The sequence below is a fragment of the Ziziphus jujuba genome, chromosome 7 (assembly GCF_031755915.1).
Source record: "Ziziphus jujuba cultivar Dongzao chromosome 7, ASM3175591v1".
NCBI classification, from domain to species: Eukaryota; Viridiplantae; Streptophyta; class Magnoliopsida; order Rosales; family Rhamnaceae; genus Ziziphus; species Ziziphus jujuba.
Window position 1 is genome coordinate 19374561 of NC_083385.1, and position 16847 is coordinate 19391407.

General features: G+C 34.1%; 1 protein-coding gene across 1 annotated transcript; it reads right to left on the reverse strand.

Moving 5' to 3' along the window:
* Positions 1-1794: 1794 nt before the first annotated feature.
* On the reverse strand, positions 1795-8632 carry LOC107425476 (protein HEAT INTOLERANT 4). Its single transcript, XM_016035475.4, has 14 exons — positions 8099-8632; positions 7703-7741; positions 7550-7603; positions 7350-7413; positions 7070-7128; positions 6721-6845; positions 6523-6582; positions 5560-5618; positions 5113-5192; positions 4507-4545; positions 3685-3747; positions 3533-3580; positions 3154-3282; positions 1795-2171 (listed from the first exon to the last, which is right to left on the reverse strand). Exons 1-14 carry the CDS (start codon positions 8261-8263, stop codon positions 2124-2126), a joined length of 1032 nt encoding a protein of 343 aa, XP_015890961.3. The 5' UTR covers positions 8264-8632; the 3' UTR covers positions 1795-2123.
* Positions 8633-16847: the final 8215 nt, after the last annotated feature.

The following is a 16847-nucleotide window of genomic DNA, read 5'->3' on the forward strand; positions in this document are numbered from 1 at the left end:
TCTGTTCCTAAAAGGTAGAGAGGAATGGAAGAATTAAAATGTAGAGATGCTCAAATTTTGTTTAATTCGGCCATAATTTTTCTGCTAAATTGGAAATGTGTTATATACAGTCTGTTTATGGTGTGGACGGTCCTCATACAGACCTAGTATTGGTGACGGTTTTTCATAGTATTGGTGACGATTTTCTAAAAAACCGTCGTTATACTATAAAAAACCATCATTAATACTGCGGTTCTCATACGAACCGTCCTCACCATAAAATTTCCTGTGTTATATATATATATATATATATATTAACATTCCAATTTTCAAATAGTAATTATTCAATGTTCAAGAAAATTAAAACTTGTATTGAACAATTTTATTTTTCTTTATCCTAAGTAAATTTTTTTTTTTCTTGGCTCTTTCACTCAACAAAATACAAGGCTTCCATAATTGACATGAATCATGCGGACGGGTAAAGAGTGATATAAAATATGAGAGAAAAATGTGATGTTTTGCACTTTTTTTTTTTTTTTGTTTTTTTTTGGGAATCGTCCGTGTTACTTTTCATTTCATATTATTTTTATTTTTTATTTTTTATTTTTTAGTTTTTTTTTTATTTTTTATTTTTCCTTTTCCTGGTTTGTATTGTTCAACTTTCAAACCTTTAGTGATTTTCTGATATGGTAATTATGGATTTTTTGGGTAAATATGCAATTATTGTTTCTAGCTAGAATGATTAAGTTGGTTTTCTATGTTACAACTGCACTATCCAATTTAATTATTGGATTCCAAGTTTAATTCAATACTGTCGTCTTTTTAATATTATTTTTGTTGAACAAGTGATACTTTTTTTTCAACAGACAATTTAAATTAATTGTTAAATTATTTTTTTTACTTATTTGATTTTTCTAATTCAAGGGAACAAATATTAATTTTGTACCATCTATTTATTCAGATTTAACAAGCAATATATTTTTATCGTGTTGGGATATTTCCTCGTTAAAACTTGTTATAATAGAAATTTTAATTTTACATTTATTTGATAAAATAGTTATTTATTTTATTAGAGTATCCTATATCTTAAATTAGAAAGAATTTTACTAAATTTGCAAATAGTAAGTTTGTAATGGACTATACTTCAAAACCAGAATGTAAAATGCCAATGCATCCATGTTGTACTGTAATAGCAGGAGACCTTTTTCATTAACCCAAAAAAGGGGTAAAAGTCTAACTGGTGGATGGAAGTTTTATAAAAGTGGTTTTTGATGAATATCTAAACTGATGGCGGCTAAGTAACTAGTAAATTTAGGCCATGCCTATGCGGAACTAAACACATTTTTCCCTTTTAAAAGGAATTTCTGATTTGATGTAAACCTTTTCTTTAAAAGTATAAATTATTAATAGTTTGAAGAGATTTTCTTGCAACATCATTGGAGTTTAAGAGAATTTTGTGCAATTTATCCTAATAAATAAAATGGAGGAACACATTAAACTCTTCGTACCCCCTCCTATCTCTTCATACCATTTAAAAGAAAATATATATATATATATATATCTAGATAATCCATTTATGATGCGGACCACAGTATTGGTGACGATTTTTCATAATATTGATGATAATTTTTTAAAAAACCGTCGTTAATACTATGAAAAACCATTACTAATACTGCGGTCTTCATACGGAACATCTTTACCATAAAATTTCCATATATCTAGATCCCATTTTTATGCACTTGGAATATATGGGTTCTATGCTTCTTATTGAAACATGTTGTAGAATCCAAATTTGGGTCAACAGAAAAACAAATGTTGCAAAATTGGAAAAAGATAATTCCCTAGACAAATTGGAACCAAGAAAAACTTGAGCTATGGAAAAATTCATGCTCCATTGCTCCTCAAATTTGATTTAAGTCGAATACAAAAATCAAAAGAGCCGAACATATCTTACACATTCCTCCTATGGTAACATCTAAGTTCTTAACCTATAAATTTTACTTCTGTGTTGGATCTCTCATGATCAGACGAGTGCTAAGCTGAGGCACCAGGGGCTTGCCTCTTAAACTTTCCTCATAATTAACAAATTCTTACGATCTTAACACCTAGATTTTATCCCTTACCGAACCTTTCTGCAGAGCAAATCATAGAACCTCATGAGCCTTTCCATAGTATCGGTTGATGAATGGGGCCTACAAAGAAAACATGAAAAACCATAAATAAGCATGCCAAAGATCAGTGCTATATAACACGTACATTTTAGAGTACAAGGTAAATAATATCTCTACAAGGCCAATAATATTTCTCTGAGACAATCATTTTGGTCCTAAATTGTATTGAAAATAATATTTCTATGAGGCAACTAGGCATGCCAAAGATCAGTTCCCTATCTAACATATGCAATTCAGAGCACATAGAAAATAATATTTCTATGAGGCAAATCATATTTCTATAACATGTATGTGTAGTTATAAATTGTAATTTACAGCAGATGGAAATTAATATTTTTATAAGTCAATCATTCTGGTCCTAAAACATTGTGCCTAAACTTTCCTTCCCTTTGAACCCATGGCATCATAAAAGGAAGATGCTATTCATAGTTCTCTCCCACAAAAATTTCCCATGCCAACATGCACAATCAAACATGTGCCTAAACTTTCCTTCCCTTTGAACCCATGGCATCATAAAAGGAAGATGCTATTCATAGTTCTCTCCCACAAAAATTTCCCATGCCAACATGCACAATCAAACATGAAAATGGTTAGCATGTATAGGATTAGAAAATAATATGTATTGAGGAAGAAAGTATATCCACATATCAGCCATGAACTCAAGAAGATAATGTTTATGAAGCATACTAATGTCCTATTTATCTGCCTAGCACTATACCATATACATACACATATCAGCCATGAGTTCAAGAAGATAATGTTTATGGCAGTTAAACCATATGAGTTTCTACTAAAGGAGAGGGGACTGGGGAGAAGCAAAAACCTGTGAGCTCATGCAAAAACAAATAACCACACTTTAACTTTGGTGAATATGATCAGAAAGGGGGAGGAGAAAAAGTGTATTAAAATAGATCCCATGATAAAGATCTGCAAGCTGCAAAAGGGTTGCTTCAAAAATGCAAAATATTTCTATAATTCAATATGGTAGTGTTCTTGATTTTACCTTAACACTTGATACATCGGGAGTATCTGGTGTTGGCACGGGGTAGAACTTATAAAACTTGATATTCTCAAATGCAGCTTTAGTGTCCTCACTCATTTCTTCAAGGGCTTTTTTCCGGGCTTCCCTTGCCTATAGAGAAACAAATTTCTCCTCATAAGTGAAAACTATAATGGAATCACCAACAAAGCAGGACTATGTATACAGGCAGTACGCAATAGAAGGAATAATTAGTAGTAAATGCAGTGAAGTATAAATACAGTTAATTAAGCCAAAATAATAACCAACAATATCCGTCATAAACACATCTAGATTTTCATAAACACTGGCAGAACTTCTGTCTACGCTATATATTTAAACAGCCATTAACAACCAATGCTACCTGTCGATTGGCTTTCCTTGCTTCTCGGATTTTCTCATTTACAAACTCCTGAGAGAGAAAAGATATCAGACACAAAGATATCAAGAAGAGAGAATGAGAAAGGGAAGAGGAGACGAGAGAAAGCAAAAATCATTTCTTTCATTACAGCTTACCTTGAAGGCTTCCTTTTGATCTTCAGACAATTCCTCCTCTTGAATCAGCTTATCTGTAAATTCCTGCAGGTTCATAAATACAATTAGTCCAAGTCCATAGAACTTTTTGTATAGGCTCCGATATTTGATATCTGTGTCTGCAAACTTCCCAATTCTAACCTCTCAATCTCCATTATCTACCTGCCTTACCTCTCTCTCAGAGAGAGATAATCAGATCATCCTCATCACCCATTCCCTCTCTTTCCCTTCTCTGATGATCTCAACTCTCAAATGCTTCTCTGCTGCCAAGCACCTCTCTTTCAAGTCTCAACTTTAAGAGTTATTTGCTCATCTATGCATTCCCCAGAAAACTTTCAAACAAGCAATCTCTCTTATGGCTAAAAAATTCATGTAATCTCACAAATGGTCAGCATAACTTATTGTCCACTGACACATGACATTCAATCTGTGAGTTTTGGACCCTTGGATTGATAGAACACATTTGAGGCAATAATACATGAAGATCATAACTTTAAAGCTTTTAGACTGATGGATGTGAATATCATCTACGAAGTTTTCAATGGAGTTTGGATGCAAAGTTACCAAAATCTCCTAAATGTTCGTCAGTTAATATTTACTGAATTCTGGAAATCGTGTAAAAGATGTGAAAATCCAAAGTTTTTAATCAAACTTCTCTTCCCTTAATTCTTCCCTCTCACTCAGCTCTTCTTGTCAGCTCTCATAATAGCCTCACCCCATCCCAAGCATTCAATCCAATAGGTAATTTTATATTTATTCAATTGACATATGCTAGATAAAAACATTTAAGAGTCAATGGATTACCTCAACATCATCAAATTCCCAATCGAATTCACAGAAAATCTGCAGCAATTAAAAAGAAAAATCGGTTTAGACAAGTATTACAGTACAGATGCCACAATTACCCAAATCTCATCAACTCAAATAACCGTATTCAACAAAATCTATGTAAATGAGCAAATGGGATACTCATTTTTCATTTGAAACTCATGATCTCCCACCTCCCACTAGTCTAGTATTTTAAGTGGGCTTTGCCAAATTTGGTGTCAAATATGCTACCTCCCCGGACAGGAGGTCAAGAAGAGGAATAGCATGCCATTGCAAGCCATATTTTTTATGCTAGAAAGTAAAGCTCCAACAGTAAACAAAACAACTAGTGCTATCTTGAGCTTAAAATAATCTTAGACATCAAAAAGCAGCTGAATCCCAAGTATTCTAGTAATTGTTAGCTTGAACTTTAAAAGGCCAAGTTCTTTTACTTTAATAATAGGTTTCGATGTTTACTTTTATCCTGAATTGCACCCACTTTACATATCATAATAGAATTCCTAAAACCAGCTTAACTTGGACCATCCATATCCCAAAAAATTGGTGTTTATTAAATTTTTTCATTCTATACTATGCCTTTACCGGCTTTGGTTCTGCTGGAAATATTATTTGAACCTCAGTGCTCTGCTCAAACTCATCTTCCTTTAAGGGCTGGTAGAAATCTGTAAATCAAAGAAAACATATCAAAACAGGTATAGATCTTTATGATGTAGCAAAAAGGTAAAAAGAAAGATGGAAGACCAACAAAATATAACTTCATCATCCTATAAAAATATCATACTAACAGGCAAAAAATTGGCTTAATCTTAATGTAGATGCTACTGCAAAAATTTAGATGACATCATGAAAACGTGAGAAGAATTTTTCTCCTTATTTACTTTTTTTTGCAACAAAGATGTATTCCATCCTAAAAAGATACATGAAGTGCAGTAGAGAAAGGATCCTATATCCTCCAATAAGAAATATGCTGCTATGCAGCTAATGTGAAATGTGGCAAGCTAAACATACACAAGCAGTTTGAGAACTCACAAGGCAAGCAGTATTCATATTTCTTGAGGCGGTCTATCTTCAAGTGTTTCAAAGCAGCCCTGCGTAGAAACTTATAAACATAAATAACAATACAAAGAAATTTAGACCCACAAGTCGATAAAAGCAATTGACCCATATCAACAACATAAGTCAATCATATGTCCACAAACTCCATGTTTTAATTCAGGCTACACATTAGAACATGTCAACATGATGCAACGTATGGGGAAAAAATGAGAAGGGAACATTCAACATAAGAAATGCGCCCAAAAAAAAAAAAAAAAAAGAAACACAAAGTTTTTGAAGGTGAGTAAAAGGTTGAACAAAAAAATATAGCTACAGCCTAAACACAACTTGTGCTATATAAATATGTGTCATATTGCAAGGCTTCCTGACTTGCTCAAGAAGAGATGCAGCCAGTGAGGCTGCATCAGTTGTCATGTTCATGTGATTTTCAAAGCCTACCAATATAAAAACACAATCAGTTTATTGTCCTAAAAAATTACCCCATTGAATTGATGATCATAAGCAAATTCGTATGAATCTATGTTAATATGAACAGATACAAATGCCAGATAAATAACCAAAAGTATTGAGCCCATTATATAACACATCTCCAGCAGAAGAATATAACATAAGGACACTCCAAGTGTACTGCATTCTTGAAAAAGACACAATGAAATAAAGAAGATGAAGGAAAACAAACCTATGATGAAGGGAACACCATGTTTACAAATAAATCACGTAGCAATACATGTCAGGAAGCTAATACATTAGAAAATTTATGAAAGTCACATCAATCCGGTTAACAATGGACATTCAAACAGCTAAATGGATTTATCCACAGTAACAAATTTAACTATGGAACCACAAAACAGTATAGGAGTATGAACAATAAACAAACAGTGAGGAGGAGAGGAAGAAGGGCAGAGAGAGAGAGAGAGAGAGAGAGAGAAGCAGTACCTTCTCTGTGTGCAGCTCAAGATGAATATTTGAGATTTTAGTCTATCAACTTGGCTATCTCTGAAGACAAGTTAAAGAAAACAATGAGATCAATTGTGAAAATATTAAAAAAAATAATAATAATAAAAATAAAAATAAAAACAAAAAGGGGAAAGATTGTATGAGATAAGCTCAAAAGCACTAGCATTGAAAAAGTACCTATCCTCCAAGGGAATATACGGAACCCAATCCATTTTCATTTGCTTCATTGGAATTATTTCTTCAGACTCTCTCTGAACTGAGTTAATTCCAATTTTATCAGAAGGAGGAAAAGGAGACACGACCTACAATCAAGAAAAACCATAAGAAAAAATATATTGAAGCTAAGCATCCATCACAAATTATAAGGTCCACAGACCAAAGGAAGAACCACAACTCTTTCCACTAGAGCATCAAACATTTAAAAAATGCGCATGGGTTACACAGACAGATGACAAAAAAAAAAAAAAAAAAGAATTTTCTTAATTTTCTCATTAACATCAAAAGGAAATTATCTGAAATTACTTACAGCCACCACAACTGGTATGCAGATAACTTTATTTTCACCCTGTACGGGGACCAATTGAGCTGCAAAAAAATAAAAATAAAGTAAAAACCCAAAGAAAGAATAAACAGCAATTAAGGGGAAAAAATTACACAGAGAACAAAACAGAGAAAAAAAAAATAATTGAAGTTTGAAAACGAATTGCGTATGCAACTAACTTATTCTCTCCCTCTCTACAATCAGCAATTCAAGTAAAATTTCAATCAAAAAGGAAATAATGAAGTCAAGTCCATAAGCTACTTACGCTCAGTGCAACCAAAGAGATAAACTTTCTTGCCATACAGTATCCCACCTTCTTCAAATGCTTGCTGAGCAAAACAAGAATACTCTTAGCATTATGTATTCTGATAAAACACTTTTTAAACAGCTACACACAATATTAGGATGACAAAATAAACCCAGTAAGACCCTCAGCCAAAAATAAGAGGCAAAGTATATGGTCACCTCTAGATTTGAGAAATTCCAATTGAACTGGTAGACACCATCCAATTGATCCCACTGGCATAATAAGAAACATGACAATGCATAAGCCAGCAAAGAACCAATTTTCATATAACTTACAAAAACAGTAAAGGATAACAAAGTTCAATAACAAACCTCTGTCCCAACAGGGAAAGTGACCTTCCATAGATCCTCCTACAAAAGAATTACATACATTGTAAAATTTGATTAGTGAAACAACAATAACAACAACATTATACATCAATAAAATGCTACTAGCAGACAATGCCACTAAATCTCACGGTTCTACACTTTTTTGTTTTTTTTTTTTGGTAATCTTCGGGAACCGAATTGAAAATTACAACAGTCAAGCTGACAAACTTGGAAAAACATTCAAATTTTACATTCCAATAAAAACATTCAAATCGACCACAAAAACGAAACGACGACCAAAAATAAAAAACAACAAAAATGGCTTTTTTCAAATTAGGCAAACCAAAAAGCAAAAAAACATTGAAGAAAAGTGCAATATATACATATACATATACATACCAAGTTGCGCTTATCCTCGAAGTACTCAGGCTCGGTTTGAGGCTTGGAGGCCTTGACACGCTTAGCCCGAGTTATAGCTTTTTTGGAGTCCTTATGGTTGTTGTTGTCCTGCGCAGAGTTAGTTTCTTCCTTGTGGCTGGTCTTCCTCTTCGCACCTTTCCTCATTGTTGGAAGCTCAGAGAAGAAGAATAAAAGAACGAAGAACCAAAAACAGATAGAAAGAGAAAGATAGAGAAAGAATCTAGAGCGAGAAAAGTAGGGTTTGGGGCGGAAGGCGGTGGATCCGGATTCGAATTTTAGAGAGAGAGAGAGAGTTTTTTTTAGAGAGAGAAAGGGTAGGTGATTGATGTGTGTGCGTAAAACCAACGCGGATGGTCCGAATTTGAAGATAGAGAAAAGACAAAGAGAGAGAGAGAGAAGGAAAATAAAAGGTTCTAGAGAAGGAGCGCGGACTTGCCCAAGGGCTTTGAGATGAGATGGGATCCAAAATTTTCAAATTTTTGATTCGGCAGAGAGAAAGACACACATATAAATAATTAAATATAAATTGCAATTATTATTTTATAGATAGAGGCCTTATGAAAATCAAGTAGCGTACGGACAATGGAGGCCCAGAATGAAAGATGAATTTGTGGGAGTACATGATTTTCTTCATACACCAACTCCTTTTTCTTATCCTATGGTAATGTGTTATGGTTGCATTTTAATTAAATATCAACTCCTAATTTGGACAATTTTTTTTTTTTTTTCGGGTTGAAATATGATGCGACTTTAAGTTGTCTCTCTGATTTTATTATTTTTTTTTTTAGTGAATGTCCTTGTCATTTGATCAAATAATCGTGTTTTGTTAATTTTAACTAGGAACATCTTTGAAAAGTATTGATAACTCACGGATGGAATATTAGATTAGAAAAATCTATTAGATAATGATCTATTGATTCAAAGCCATGTGTGTCAATGAACAAATAATTCCAAGTATTTTTGTTAAAATCAGCATTTAGATAGTTCTATTTTTCAATATTTCATACTTTCTCCTATGAATCTAAGGTCGAAAAGATTGAGACGGATCACTAATTCAAAGCATTGACAAAAGATTTCTCAAAAAGTTAATATCAATAATCCTTTTAGAAATGAGGTATTATAATTTTATTAGATAAAAATTTAATATAACGTAAATATTAATAAATCAATTTTTAAATAGATAAATAATATTAAATATAAATTAATAAAATAATAATATCTTATTTTGTCACATTAATTCCTAAACAGCTTTGTGCCCCTTGTTTTAACCCCAAAAAAAGGAAAAACAAAAAAAAAAAACAAAAAAAAAAATTTGCTTCTTAACCGAAAGTAAAAAAAAAAAATGATATTAGAAATAGGAAATGAATAATTAAATCATAACCATGTAAGTAAAGCATAATTTTTTATGTGAGTGGATTTTATCCCTTTTTATGTGGATTTTTTTGAATGCTGGGTTTGGCCCATTAAAATTCCAGCTTAATGAAGTGAAGGCCTGGTAAACAAGAAAACCTTCAGTGCATCGGTGGTACCAGCTCATTTTGATACCACTTCCAATACATTGTTGATATGTAGTAAAAAAGAATCCCAATAATATTTCCCATCATCATTTAAAATATTAAATATTAAAATATTAAATGTCGAAAGAAAAAATATAGAATATAAAAGATAATAGTGGGATTTTTTTTACTACATGTCAGTAATGCATTGGAAGTTGTAGCAGATGAGTTGCAACCACTGATGCACTAAAGGTTTTTTCCTGGTAAATATTTTTATACCTCCAAATTATTGGAAAATTATGTATAAGACAATTAGGACAAATATTTAAAAGAACAATAAATAAAAATTGTATTCATTAATAATAACTCAACAATAGATTTAATATTTTTTAAATAAAATTTAACATATTATTAGCTTACGGTAATAACTTGCTAATTTGTAATTGTGACAATCCGTATCAGAATTAGAATATTAAATTTGTTAAATTCTACTAATTACTTATAAATTTGTAACCATGACAATTCATCTCAAAATTAGAATTTTAAATTTAAATTTTATTTTATTTAATTGGATTGATTGATTGAACTATTAATAGGCCCGAAGTTTTACCTTTTTTTGGGTTTTTGCCCGCATCCTGTCTTGAACATGTGATCCAGAGATTATAACTTAGCCCTTTGACCACATGAACCCGAAGTTTTACTTTTTCTTAGTCAATAAATTTAATTTGATCAGTATTCCATAACATACAGTTCATCAATACAAGGCCATAGCTAGACAACACATCTAATTCTAAGCTACAATTATAAAGTTATTATTCTAGAAGATTTTTAAATATCAATATTTATTTATGTCCAAACTAATCCTTAGTTTTGTCATTTAATAAACCCTAAGACTATATATGCTTTGGAGAGTGTCCTCACCAGTAAACAAGTCAAAGAATATTCATTTTATCCCAAAACCTTTATAGACTCGATTGAACCTGCATTCTGAACCATGGCTCGTTTAACCCACAAATTGGATTGACGTCGTTTGGGCCTGTTTTGATCGGTTACAGACGGCATGCACCAGCCACGGACATACCATACCCACCAACGACCTTAACCACCAAGTTTTGCGGCAAGCAAAGCGCCAAAACTGGGCTTCCAAGGCCAGCATCGACACTAGTTTTCTCTCTAACTATTCGACTATTTTTAGGCCAACCTAGGCCAGGCCACCTTTCCCTTCCTTCTATTTTAGATCGTTAAATCCATTTTTAGCCTCCTTTTGCCATGATTCATCACCGTTTGAAAGATCTGACAATATCAATTTTGGCAGACACTTTGAGGAGCTTTTCCGGCAACCTGCAAAGTTTTTGAACCAAGGTAATTACATATCTTCTTATTACTCATCTTATGAACTTCCCGTCAATAAAAAGTTTGTGAATTTTAAACGTCGTTTAATAATTTTTTTCTAATTTTGAATCAGTTAGTTCAATATCAGATAGGTTTGAATTGTGTTTGGACATAACTAGACAAATTTGACCAAATTGAAGTTACATTAATATAACTAGACTTTAAAAGACCTAATAGAAGGTTTAATTTCAATTTGATCAAAAATCTCAATTTTAAATATCTGAGATTTAAGGCTCACATTATAATTAGATTATTTGTTATTCAATTTTAGAAATTTTAGAGTAATTAAAGTTATTTTGGAACAACGATATACAGCCAATATCTTTGGTTTAATTTTTTAAACCTGAAGAATATTTTATTATTATTTTAGCCATCCAAACTAACATTGGATATAATCCAAAAGAGGAACTGGTTTAAGTTATGATCTATAAATGAGTTTTTTTTTTTTTCCCGAAATGGTTTTGATGGAAGCTTTGTGTGTATGTAAATTAAGCCCCTGTTTTGGGCAACAAAAATAGAACCAAACAGAGTGAGAAGAAAGAGACTAGAGAGTAGAGAGAATGTTGGATTCTTCTATATATATCTATCTTAAAAATATCAAAAGACTATTTATACTCTTTACAATTCTACTGAAACAGAAAGATAGACTCACATTTAACAAACTAGACCCACGACAAGCATTAAACACTATTTATGCAATAGAAACAACAGGCCCAATATAAACACTATTTACGCAACAGAAACAACAGACCCAATATAACCACCAAACTAGGAATGACTCAGTCCCACTCGGCTTCCATTCACTAACTTGGTACAACACCTTCCCACGTTGCATGTCCCATGCACACATCCCATATCAGTCCTCCCCCCTTGAATTTTCCTTATCCTCAAGGAGGAAGTGCGGAAATTGTCTAGCAAGTCTCAATTTGTTTTCCCATGTGGCATCAGTTTCGGGTGCCCCAACCCATTTAATTAATACTTCTTCTTTTGGATGATATTTACCTTTCTAAATAGTTCATGTGGCCAAAACTAACTCTGGCTGCGGAAGAGGGTCGAATTCTCCAATCATGGAGGATGGAATCTCCACAGTTGGAGGTGGAGTTCTTTCATATTTTTTTAGCAAACTTTTATCAAAAACAGTATAAATTTGTGACCTTTTTGGCAACTCCAACTTATAGGCCACGGAACCAATCCTTTGTATTACCTTGTAGGGACCAAAATATGGTGGAGTTAATTTTTGAGAAGTTCTAACTACCACTGTCCTTTACCGATGAGATTGAAGTTTGAGCAGTACCAAATCTCCAACATTAAAACTGAGCTCCCACCGTCGTCGATCTGATTGAACCTTCATTCTGTTATGTGCCACGGTCAGATTTTCCTTCAATTTTTTCAATAATGCTATTCGATTTTTCAACAGTTCATCCACAGTATCCACTTTTGTTGTTCATAGAACATAAGTTAAAAAAGATGGTGGGGCAATTTCATACACTACCTCAAATGGTAATTTCTTAGAAGAAGAGTGGATAGATATATTATAACTATATTCGGCCTAATACAGCCAATCGTGCCACTTGGTTGGCTGATTTAAGGTAAAACAACATAGGTATTGTTCTAGGATTCGATTCAAAACTTCGGTTTGGTCATTTATCTCAGGGTAATAAGCTGAGCTCATCTTCAACATTATTCCCTGTAATTGGAAAAGTGTTTTCCAAAAGACACTAAGGAAGATTTTGTCATAGTCAGTAACTATTGAGGTTGGAATGTCGTGCAGTCGAACTACCACAGTTGTTAAAACACAAGCTACTGGTTAAGCAGTGAAAGGGTGCTTGAGGGAAATGAAGTGTGCGTATTTTGACAATCTATCAACAACCACCAAGACTAGATTATATCATCACGAACTTGGCAATCCCTCAATGAAATCCATGGAGATGTCACTCCATACACAGTTTGGAATCGGCAGTGGCTGTAGTAATCCTGCAGGCTTGAGACTAGCAATTTTGAATTTTTGGCAAACATCACACTCTCTGATATATGTTTTTATTGCAGCATGCATCCTTGACCACGTATTTCATAACCTAAGTGTCCTCCAGTTGGAGATGAATAAGAGTTAGCCAATATAGATGGTATCATAGTTAAATTAGGACTCAAATAGATTTTATATTTTTGAACAAAATCCCATCACGTAAGAGATAAGACTGTGGGTTAGGAAGTTGAGATATTTTCAAGTAAAAAGGATCAGTTTTTGCCTCAGGTTGTAGAATGGCCCACCAATCAGATTGAGGAATGGAAATAACTAAGCATTGGAACTCCATTACACGAGAAAGTGCGTCAACTCCTTGGTTCATTGGGACTCCATTACACGGGAGAGTGCGTCAACTCCTTGGTTTTCCTTTCCCAGTTTATATTGGATTTTGTAGTCATATCCCATTATCTTGGGCAACCATCTCGCTTGAGCTAGTACCGTAATTCACTATACTATTAAAAACTTGAGGCTTTTTTGATCCGTTCGAACCATGAATGGCCTCCCAAGGAGATAGGGCCTCCGCTTCCCGATTGCCTTCACATTTGCTATCATCTCTTTATCATAAGTAGATAAGGAGGCATATGAGGGTTTGAGTCCTTTACTGAAGTAAGCGAGGGACCAACCTTCTTAAATCAGGATAGAACTGATTTTATAGGTGTAGGCATCACTCTCGACGATGAACGGTTGGAAAAATAAGGTAACTTGAAGACTGGTGGTGTGGCCAAGGCTTGCTTCAATTGCTTAAAGGCTCGAGCAGCTTCGGGGACCACTTAAAGCCTTCATTCGACAATAGACATGTCAAAGGGGCTGCTATCCCTCCAAAACCCTGGATGAACTTCCCATAATAGCCTGCCAATCCTAAGAAACCTTTGACTGCTTTAGCCGTGGTTGAAACTAGCCAATTCCGTACAGCTTCAATCTTGGCAAAGTCAACACTTACTCTTTCCTCGGATACAACATGGCCAAGATATTCAACTTGCTTCATGCCTAATTGGCACTTGGTGCCCTTGACAAACAATTTTTTAGTAGCTAAAATAGAAAGAACCATTCTTAAGTGTTGAAAGTGGTCCTCCCAAGTACGGTTATAAATTAGTTTGTCGTCAACAAAAAATAGGATAAACTTAGGGAGATAGCCTCGAAAAAGATCGTTCATGAGTCCTTAGAATGTTGCTAGAGCATTAGAGAGACCAAACGACATCACCACAAATTCATAATGACCATCATGTGTCTAAAAAGCTGTCTTGTGGATATCCTCATCCCGGACTCAGATTTGGTGATAACTGGATCGAAGGTCTAATTTTGAAAAGTACCTAGCACCATGGAGTTCATCCAAGAGTTCAACGATGATAGGGATCAGGAACTTATCCTTCACTATAATATCATTCAAAACCCAGTAATCCACACAGAAACGGCAACTACCATCCGAATTTTTTACCGACAGGACTATATAGGAGAATGGATTTGAAATCCCACATCGGTTGGAAAGGGGAACGAAGCATGGTTTATAAGCGTGTGGATACTTTTTCCTTATAGATGCATTTTAAACCCGTGAGGACTGGGTTATTTGGTTTCAATTGGACCTAAGGTCACCCACCATTAGACCTCTAATACAACTTGACAAGCCCCCACAAGTAGCATAAAGAAGTCGGTTTTAATCTTGTGACCATCAACTACTATCTCGAGCCCCAAACATCAAGTAGAATATTGAATTCTTTCCTTATTAGCAACTATTACCTGGAATGGTGGCCCTTTTACTATAGGTAAACCCAGGCGGCTCATAAGTCTCTGGTCAATGAAATTGTGCATGCTTCCACCATCTACAAGGATGATAGCATCTTAATTACAAACCTTGTTAGCAACCCGGACAGTTTGAGGATTGGAAAAGCCCATCATAGCTTGGAAAGAGATTTTGAACTGAGGTTCGTGCCCTTCATCCTCCACTTCTGGTGCTCCCAACTCTTCATCGAAAGAATTCCCCTCGTCTTCAATCATGAATAATTGGGGCTTCTGGCATTTGTGTCTTGGCACAAATTTCTCATCGCAATAAATACAGAACCCTTTAGCCCTACACTCCTCGGCTTCTTAGCTTGTCAATCGTCATATCTTGGATGTTGGTGGTGGTGGTGGCATGGTTTTCAAAATTAAAGGTGCATCCAAAATTCCTGTAGTAGGATTTGGTATTAGCTTAGTAGGAAAGGAACTCACATTTTGGCATAAAAATTGCCCGCTTTGGAATTGCTTCCTTTTCTTTGATTAAGCGAGCCATAACAATGGCATCTGACAAGGTGCGTGGTTGTTTAATTTTTACCTCAATGTGAAATTTCATCTATGAGGCCACCAATGAAAACGCTGATAAAAAATGATTCGGGTACAGTATCAATGCATTGGGAGAGCCTTTCAAAATTAGCCTGATAAGCGGCCACCGTGGTTATCTAATGCAATTGATAAAAAGACTCCGATGGGTTGTCATACTCTGATGGACCGAAGCATTTAAGAATGGCCGATGAAAATTCTGTCCAAGTTAAAGGTCCCTTAAACTTGGTATACCACTCGTACCATTGTAAGACTAGTCTATCCAAATAGAATGCAGCCACCTGAACCTGTTGCGTAGGGGAAATTTGATTCATCTAGAAATACTATTCTACCTTATAAGCCAACTAGTCAGCTTGTCCCCAACAAAGTGTGGAATATGGAGCTTAGGATGGGGCTGTTGGTGCCCTTCCCCAGACTTGCTTTAGGACGTTTCCCCAGCAACAAAATGATTCTCCTCACACTCATAATTTCGAGAACCTTGGCCCATCTCTATGGACTGCAACTTTGTCTAAATGGTGTGGAAGAGAGTATCATGTTTAGCTAAGGTCTCTTGTAACTCCGCCTTAAACTTAGCATTAGTTTTGCTTCTAGTGTCCAACATAGCCAAACAGAGTGAGAAGAAAGAGAGTAGATAGAATGTTGGATTCTTCTATATATATCCTTTTTAAAAATATCTCAAGACTATTTATACTCTTTACAATTATATTGAAACGGAAAAATAGACCCACATCTAACAAACCAAACCTACGATAAGCATTAAATAATATTTATGCAACAGAAACAACAGAAACAACAGACCCAATATAAACACTATTTATGTAATAGAAACAACAAACCCAATATGACCACCAAACTCGGAATGACTCAGTCCCACTTGGCTTCCATTTGCTGACTTGGTACAACATCTTCATACGTTGCATGTCCCATGCACACATCCCATATCAGGTTTTAAAAATTATATGTTTGATTATATGTGATATATAAATTACTCTATTATTATTATTATTATTTCTAGAATTGTTTAAATTATACGTTTTATTACATATTATGAAATAACTATTAAATTTATCATATTATAATATATAAAAATGAATGATTTAACTTAAATAAGTTTTGTTTTATGGTTATACAAGTATATATATATATATATATTTATATTTATGTTGGTATATGTGGGAACATTTTAATATAATGATTATACATATTATTTAAATAGTTTTATAAATATAATGGTTGATTATTATGTATCATGCTATACGATAGATATGGATTTGTTTGACGATAGTTAGGCACAATTATCTGACTATCCTTTACTTGATCATGTGATTTTTGAGATTGGACGAGAGGAACCAGTATGCGACATCTCTGAGACGCTGATGGTTGCATTGACAGTTTCCTCTCCCATAGTAATTGACGAGAAGCAGAGATGCTGGTATAGTCATGCGACAAGTTATGGCAATGAATATGCTACAAAGAGTTATTGTTGTTACACTACTACTACGGT